The sequence below is a fragment of the Helianthus annuus genome, chromosome 9 (genome assembly GCF_002127325.2).
Source record: "Helianthus annuus cultivar XRQ/B chromosome 9, HanXRQr2.0-SUNRISE, whole genome shotgun sequence".
Taxonomy (NCBI): Eukaryota; Viridiplantae; Streptophyta; class Magnoliopsida; order Asterales; family Asteraceae; genus Helianthus; species Helianthus annuus.
Window position 1 is genome coordinate 147,168,392 of NC_035441.2, and position 8,946 is coordinate 147,177,337.

At 38.1% G+C, this 8,946-nt stretch overlaps 1 protein-coding gene and 1 long non-coding RNA gene across 2 annotated transcripts; both read left to right on the forward strand.

The window, feature by feature from the left end:
* Positions 1-1,534: 1,534 nt before the first annotated feature.
* Positions 1,535-3,152, forward strand: LOC110906273. The gene is made up of 5 exons (XR_004867499.1): positions 1,535-2,044; positions 2,136-2,207; positions 2,283-2,506; positions 2,633-2,866; positions 2,948-3,152. It is a non-coding gene; the product is annotated as an uncharacterized LOC110906273 (long non-coding RNA).
* A 242-nt stretch (positions 3,153-3,394) lies between these two features.
* LOC110906274 (filament-like plant protein 3) lies at positions 3,395-4,748 on the forward strand. Its single transcript, XM_022151454.2, has 2 exons — positions 3,395-4,058; positions 4,430-4,748. Exons 1-2 carry the CDS (start codon positions 3,642-3,644, stop codon positions 4,472-4,474), a joined length of 462 nt encoding a protein of 153 aa, XP_022007146.1. The 5' UTR covers positions 3,395-3,641; the 3' UTR covers positions 4,475-4,748.
* Positions 4,749-8,946: the final 4,198 nt, after the last annotated feature.

Below are 8,946 nucleotides of genomic sequence, written 5' to 3' on the forward strand. Positions count from 1 at the left end.
AAAACGGACGGGGCCATTGAAAGAAAGACGATTGAACTGCTGGAATTGATAATCGCATGTGAGTGTAGGGTTCAATTGAATGCGCTGAAGGGAGGGGCAGTTTCACAATTGATAACTAATCAATCAATTTCGACATTCAATATAGCTTCAAATGAAGGGTTTCACAATCAATTGTAACATTAATATACGTTTCATTTGCTTCTTCAGTTCTTCCAACTTTGAAGCAATCATTGAGACGACAATAAATGGAGGGCAAATTTGGGAACAAGGTATGAAAATTGGGGAAATAAGCTTGACCTTTGATATGACGTCTTAAAATTTATGTAGGAAATTACAAATTTGTACATAAGAAATGCTTATATATAACATCATCCAATTTTTTAAAATGGCATATGAAATGTTAACTTAACATGCCAAATTTTTTACCCTGTTGTTCCCTTTCTACCCTTCTCACACAAAATAGATACACAATTTTTCAATCTCGATCTCTCTACACCCGTTCCTTTCTCCTTCTATGCCATTATCACTTTCTTCAACTCAACCGTTCCTCTTTCAATGCAATCATCAGATTCTTTAATTCAGTTGTTCCCCTTCAATAGCATTGTCCGTTTCTAGCCACCCCACATATTAAGGGCATGTTTGGCTAAGCTTTTTGAAACAACTTATTGACTTACTTTTTGGAAAAGTCAGGATGGAGTGACTTATTGACTTATTGGCTTTTCCCCCTCACATAAAAAGGCGGTGTTTGGGGTTCCTTATTTTGCCCCAACTTCTCACTTTTTGAGTTCTGAGAAGTGAAAAGGAAACCCAAACACCTTTTGAGAAGAACTTTTATGATCAAAAGGAATTCCAAACACTCTCAAATAAGGACTTCTGTGCCTTCAAATAGCTTTGAGAAGGAGAAATTGAGAAGTAAGAAATTGTTACTTCTCACTTATGACTTCTCAAAAGTTATAAGTCATAAGTTAAAAGGAATCCCAAACACCCCCAAAGCTTAGCCAAACATCATTTTGAAACAACTTATTGACTTTTAAAAAGCTTAGCCAAACATGCCCTAAGAAAACCTCCTGAGATGACGCCGGGTCAGTGATGATGGTGTTCAGATGATTTAGGGCTCTGTCGCAATTCAGTCATGGGGTTCTTGTGGTAGACGATTGTTCTTCAATTCCATCATCAATTTATGCAATTGAATGTTTCTCCTTCAATCTCCCTATTAAAAGGCACATCTTTTCTTGAATGGCGCCATCATCCTCTGACCCGGTATGTTCTTATGGAAATCAGAGACATGAAGCTTAAGTAAATCGATGAGGCTTACAACCTGGTAAGACAATCTAAACCTAATCGATCATTTAGTTTGTATGCATGCTCTCGCTCCAAGCAACAATTTGTTCCTTCTGATGATTTGTGTTTGTTTGTTTGTATTTTTTAATCTGTATATTTTTTGGATTCTGATGATTCAAGTTCTATGGATTTATGTGATATGTCTAAAGTCTCACATTGAATTCAACTGTAACATCTCTTCAAAAATTCCGATTGAGAAGAAAAAACCCCCAAAAAACTCTCGATTCAATTTAATCAGCTGCGTTCATCTTTGAAATTCGCGCAAACGATCGACACTTTCTCCCTCTAACATTTCTCTCACAAGAACAGAGATGGTGAAAGATCCAGGTCTCTAACCTGATATCAACAAGAAAGCCAGAGGTAATTCATCAGTTTTTCAGCCTATTTTTATAACCATTTATCTGCACGTTTGTTGACTTGCATATGAATATTCGGTTTCTGATTTTGTGTAATGTTCGTATGTGCAACGAGTGTGTGTGTGTGTTGTTTTGCATCTGTTGATTATTGTAAAATCGGTGTTTTCACATATGTATTTCCACTTGTGTACGCCAAATGCGCCTCACATGTCTCTTGCCTCGGCTTCGTGGACCCTATTAGCGTGTGGTGCTTTATAAAACACACCTTGCATCAAATGTGTCCTGCAAAATTTAGGATTTCTGTAGCTTTATCTCCAGTGATCATTCAAAGCTTATTCTAAGAAGTGGTAAATTGTTTATAAATTTCGTATATTTTTACTTTTTTTTACGTGTGTGGTGGCTATTGGAACTAATTTCTGTCCGTTTCATGGTTGGTAGGTGATGAATTTCTTATTAAGGGTCACGCGTGCCAAATTTGTCCTTGATAAAGCTCGAAGATGGATGTGGAAGGTGGGGTAGTAACGGAATATGATATGTTTTTCTATTGTGTTTGTTTTTTGTAACTGAAAGACGGTTATGTTCCAGGAACGAGGCACGACGACAGTTAACCGAAAGTATAGGTGAGGTGGTTGGTGGAGTAAAAACTTCTTCATTTTGTTGACGCGTTTCATCAATACGTTATGGACAGAGTAATAACCGCCTTACACATTCGCAAATGAAAATGTTATTATCTTTCCTTACCAATGTTCATATACGGGGTGTACTGTATATGTAGGTGTACCACAGTTCATGGAACGAGTTATGTGAAGGTATGGCAGCATCTGGATCTCTTGATGAAGTGATTTAAGTGCATGAGGACTACTTACTCTCTATTCACCATCAGTGCTTTGTAGTTCCGGACAAACTCGTTAGTAACATCTTTCTTTCTTTTGCAGGTTACAATGATCCGTGTTAAAGATAGAACGAGTTATCGGCTTTGTTTCTTTTTATTATAGTGGGCATTGATAGCAAGCCGGATCAACAACATACTTGGACTGGATTTGGACTTCTATTCCGTGCAGCAGACGTTAAGTAGTGGCGGAACAGTTGCTGCAATCAAAGCTAGATGTCACAAGGAAGTTGATCGCATCGACAAACAATTTGATGATTGCATGGCGTTCCTCCTCAGGGTATCAATCCATCCATGCATCCGTCTTTTTCTTCTGGGTACTGTTGACTCGATATTAAGTGTTTTTTGAATCGATTAGCAGGTTTTATCTTTCAAGCTTAACGTGGGTCAATTTCCACATTTGGCGGATTTAGTTACGAGAATTAATTACAACAACTTTTACATGTCCGACACTGGTAACTTGATCACCGCTCCTGCGTCGGACTCTGTAAATTTTAAGTTGGCCAAGACTGTATCAGTTTGAATAGCGAAAAGATGAGGGTTTGTTTAGTTTCAAACCTAGGCTGGAACAGGTCGGTTCGGATCGGATTCGGGCCGACACGGGTTTTAGGCCGACACGGGTTTTAGGCCGGCATGGGTTTCAACACGGGACGGATTTCGGATTGCAAAGGTTTTAAGGCCGACACGAGTTTCCGCACGGGACGAGTTTCGGTCGGGACGGGTTTCGGTTTGGTTTCGTTTTTTTTCGGTTTGGTCGTTTTTTTGGTTTCGTTTCGAATCGGTTTCAATATTTTCAGTTTTGTTTTTTTGTTTCATTTCGGTTTTTTGTTTTTGTTTGGTTGGTTTATTCGGTTGAGTTTTATTACTAATATCTGAAAGACAACAAAAGCATCCAGCAGCTAAAATCTTCAATGCAAGAACAGTGTTGAAGTTCATGATTCGGATGCAGAACATTAAACTGCAGCAGCTTTATTCATTTTGTACTGGGATCATTGATTCCGAAAGTTGACTCATTAGAAACAGAAGTCGGAAACGAGCGTGCTTTATCGGGAAAGATGAGTGACAGATGTTGGGTACTAGAAGGCGAGTTGGAATCGTTAAATATGAAAGTTGATTCGCTAGAAACAAATGTTGAAAAGGAACGTGCCTTAACGAAGAAGATGGGAGCCAAATGTCGGGAATTAGGTGAGTTGGAATCCTTGAATCTGAAAGTTGATTATTTAGAAACCGAGACAAAAAAGGAGCGCGTTGTATCAGGGAAGATGGGAGACAGGTGTCGCGAATTAGAACGTGAATTGGAATCCTTGGTTTTGAAAGTTGATTCTCTAGAAACGGAGGTTGAGAAGGAGCGCGCGTTATCGAAGAAGATGGGAGTTAAAGGTCGGGAATTAGAAGGTGAGATTTCAAGATTACAATGTGAAAATCAGTACCCAATACCCGCCATCCGAAATCCGGAGCTCACGATGAAACAGGTCAGTTTACTTGATAAGCAACTTATGTGTTTGAATGCTATGCAGTTAATATCGGTTATCGGTCCCCATGTAAAATATCGGTGTCGTCAAATATCGATCAGAATATTGGTACCGATATCATCGGCGATATTGACCGATATAACCGATATCACCAATATTTGACCGATATATCACTTAGTTGTTAGTGTTACATTGCTATATATATAAATTCTGCATGATATTAAAATTACCGATATCCCACCGTGATAACCTATATCTCAAATATCAGTCCTTGACCGATATCCGAGATTTTTGACCGCATTAACTACATAGTTTGAATGTGAGATGAACAAATTGTTTATGATGGAAAGCTTTTTAATGTTTTGAAACAGGATACTGAACTAGCATTGGCTGGTAGTAAATATGCTGATTGCTAGAACACAATCGCTTCTCTTAGTCGTCAACTAAAAACGCTTGCAACGCTTGAAGACTTCTTGATTGACACGAACGAATTCAGTAGACGTATTTGAGTTAAAGACTGCAGCCTTCTACGAGCAAAACGATGGCAAGTAAAGATGTTTTGGTTATCTTTTTTCTATATACAAAGTAACGATATTAAGATTTGTAAATTGGTGTTGTATTCAGTCACATTCATTCGTATACGAAAGATATTTCAAAAGTTGTGTTATATTTAGATGAAATTTCGTTTCATGGTGCGTTTGCCGGCTGCTGCTTATTACGCCTGTATCTATTATCCAAAGGGGTCTTCTGTGAGAAGTAAAAATGAAATTGTTGTATTTATACTCTGCCTGCCTTAGTTTTATGTTTAACTACTGTGAATGGATGTAAGTCAAAACAACAAGCAATTAAAGTTGGCACTTGATCCAACATTTGGGAGTTGTGTAATACGGTTTAGAGGTTACTTGTGATTCCACACCACCATCGACATAAAGAGGAACAATTTATAAACTAATAGACAAATATAACGATGTAAATTATCGACTCCGCCGCAACGCGCGGGTTTCCCACTATATATCTTAGGGTAAAGTTCTTGTACAAATAATCTTAACATACTAAACATACAAATTGAAGGAAAACTCAAAAAGACAAGGTGACATTTTTGTAATTATCAATAACTATCAAAGTTATTCTACAAATATACCTAAAAAAACCTAACCACTCCCCCCACCCCCAAAAAAAACCTAAAACCCTCACCCCTCAAAAACCTAAAAAAAACCTAACCCCCCCACCCCACCCCCAAAACCTAAAAAAACCTAACACCCCCCCCCCCACCCCCCAAAAACCTAAAAAAAAACCTAACCCCCCCCCCCCCCTCACCCCCAAAACATTTTTGTAATTATCAATAACTATCAAAGTTAGCCATTTTGTATGACACATTATTACAAGTATTTTTAGTACAGTTCTAGTATATAAGAATTCTTGCATCTTTAATTTTCGTTATTTATCTCTTATAGTTTTATTATTACCTTCCACTGCCAAAACCTTTAATTATCAAGTAATAAAATACCATCTCGTTATTTAATCAAACATATCAACATGATCATCATCATCATCATTTTTTTTTTTTTTTTGAAATGTGAACTTTATTAAAACAAACACACATTGCCTTAAACCTAGGCAGCCAAACAACCTAACAACAATACATTACAAATTTACAAACTTACACCAATCAACCCAAGTCGTCTCAACATCTTTATTCCTAGACTTAAACCATAAAAAGCCCATCTTCTTGACCTCCCCGAATATATACTCTAATTTAACCTCTTTATTCTTGAACCTCGCATTATTTCTCATTCTCCAAATCGATCAACACCCAATTCTAACAAGACCTTTGAGAACCTCTTTCTTCTTCCCGTCCAAACCAACGTGATTATGAATCTCAATAAGATCCCAAAAAAAAACCACCATCGGGAGACACTTGCACTAATCAATGTCTAGATACAAACTTTTGTCTACACTGCAAGTGATGTCCAAACTTCATGGAAAAGCTTTCAAAACTTTTCAACATTTAAATTATTTTAAAATAAATGAAAGTTGTAACTTCAAAATTTATATGTTAAAATATCATATATAATATCACTTTTGTAATGTTGCATTTGCATATTATATATTTTATTAATTGTATTTTTTTAATATGTTAAACATGCTTGGACCGGGTTTGTGAGGACTCATGGACTTGAAGACATGATTTGAAGAAATGGGCTTGTGAAGACTGAAGGCTTGAAGACATGGGATTGTGTTTAAAAGACTTGAAGACTCCAACATTCCGGTTTGGGTTTGTTCCAGATATTCCGGGTATACTCATCAATCATCATAAGGCTACGGGGTGTGGGGCGGGGGTTGCCAAGCAATGCTGGCTAAACCACACAGGGCTAGCGTTTGCCATGGCGTGGGTTTGAAGCGTGGCGTGTGGCCGCGCGCGTGCGCAGGGGGGGGGGTGAGGTGGCTGGCTTGGATTGGCTGGTGAGAATGACCGTTTCAGCTAGCCGTTGCCAAACGGCTACTTTATTTTAAAAAAAATATATTTCTTTTTTGAACATTATTAATACTCACCCATTTTTTACAATTTTTCACCACTTCTCTACTTCTCTACTTCTTCTATATATTTTTTATAAATTCAACCCACTTAATCCTCTACAATGCATCCATTTAAATGAAACTACGACCCAACCAACCCCTTTGGTTACCAAGAGAACCCGAACCCTAGTCCGCCACAAAACTGTCAACCAACATGTAAATCCGACAGTGGCATGAAGGTTCAAACCAGAATGACCCTTTGATTCGTCATCTCCTTTTTCATACCACCACACCCCGTTCCTGATCTGAAAATCCGGCAGCGACAAATTTTAGTTAGGGTTTGTCGTTTTATTTTGGGTCTTTGGTTGTTGGATTGGTTTTGGGTTATTGGTGGTGGTAATGGTTGTCAGCTATGGTGATAATAGTGGTCTAAGATAGTGGCTGTAGTGGTGGCATTGTGTAACACCTCGAAAATTCATAACCAATAATGTACTGACACGTGTCATGAGCTTTGAACGTGTGAAAGATTTCGTACGAAGGACTAAAGTTGACAAGCAAGGAAAATGTGTGAACGTAAGGGTTCGAAATGTCAACAATGGATAAATATACCTTTCAATAACCCTACATGATGTTTATACCCTTAAACGAATAAGTCATGGATCATACGAAGCCAATTGTGAAAGAAAGTGAGGAATTACAAACTACAGGGGCTAAATGTGTCAACATGTTTAAAGTATACCTCTGAGTGATCTTTTAGCTGACCCAAAGCTTTGTAATGGTTAATTATACTCACAAGAATGTGTGATAAAAATTTCACAAGGTTTCGATAAAGTATGAGAAAGTTATGACACTATTCGTATGTGAGGGGTTAAAAGCGTCAAACTGCAAAAGTATGTCAATTCGTAAGGAATCGAACCTTCTGGAATATGACCATGAGTTTAGTATACTCTAATTAACCTTTATATAGCTTAAGATATAGGCTTAGAGGTGTTTGGTGCGCGAAAATACACTTTTATGTCATGCAGGGACTAAAAGTGTCAAAAAGTGCACAAGTTTGCGCTTTCGCGCATATCTCGCATTCTGAATATCCCCGGACACCCAAAAATTTATGTAAGCACTAAAATATTTTATTTTAGTGTTTGGCTTGATAAAATTCCATTCGTCGCGTAATTTGGATCGTTTTTAGCGTCCGTCCGCGTTTCGTCGTAATTAGCCGAACAACGGGACCGTACGACCAAACGAACCGACATCCGGCATATTTTTGAGCATGTTTCATGTTCCCTATGCTTAGGCATCATTGTAGAGCCTTAAAAATGGTTTAACGGCCTTCGGAAGTGTCGGAAATGGCATTAGGGAGTGCAGGGGCCAATTCTGTCAATTATTGAAAGTTTGCTGCTGCAGCCAAGGTCCTTACGGACCGTATGGGGAGGGCCTTACGGTCCGTATGGGGGTGCCAGCAACCAGAATTTTGAAAACCAGCCTTGGTTTTGCTCTTGTCTCTCAATCCTTGATTCTATGGGCTGAATTAGGAGCACCCATGGTTTTCTAAATCAGGGGGCACACTTGTAAGGCCAAGATCGAGTCACGGTTTACGAGAAACGATCCTAACGGTTCTCAAAAACCTATAAATACCCCCCTCTTGTTTGGGTTTCACTTGCACCATTCATTCCTTTCTGAATTCTCTGCATCTTTGAGGGTCTTGAGCTTCTTGAGAACCTCTTCCAAGTCCTTTGGACTTATGTAAGTGTTTCCTTCATGCTTAGTTTAATCGTTTAGCGTTTTAAACCGAAAAGTCAAGCGTTATCGATAAACGCTTTGACTATTAATCGGTTGAGCCATGGTTCGCTTTGAACATGGCTACGTGATCGTAATTAGGTAGATGTTTAACCCTCTATAGGGCATCTCCTAATTACCACGTTTACTTAGTTTAATTGTCGGGTCAAATTAAAGTCAATCGGGTTATTTTAAATAAAATTCATAGTTAATAATATAAAGGCTATGAAATCAGTTTTGTCACTTTAATAACTTGGTAATTATTAGTTGATCATGTCTAAGCATGATTCAACCCGACAATTCTAAGATAGGCTCGGTTCGCGACCGAAAGTCGCAAAGTTTGACCTTTGCTTTGACTTTCAGTTCTGACCCGAATTAGCTTGAGTTTATTTATGCCTTAGGGTCCTTTGTGACCATGTTATATGATAGTATAACCTTCCAAAGTTATACTACTTGGTTCTTTAGAATTAAAGACCATCGCATGTTTCCATAATGCCTAAATATGACCATAATGCCCTTTAATGTTAAAAACAATATTTTTGAAGAAGTGAAAGGACTAAAACCTTTATTACTAATCTATAAGCATGCCCATAAAATT

What these genes read in the sequence shown, in the direction of transcription:
- LOC110906274 (XM_022151454.2), top strand. Translation starts at nt 3,642, where the DNA reads ATGAGTGACAGATGTTGGGTACTAGAAGGCGAGTTGGAATCGTTAAAT. An exon ending in CGGAGCTCACGATGAAACAG is followed by an intron (nt 4,059 to 4,429) that starts GTCAGTTTACTT and finishes GTTTTGAAACAG; the next exon opens with GATACTGAACTAGCATTGGC.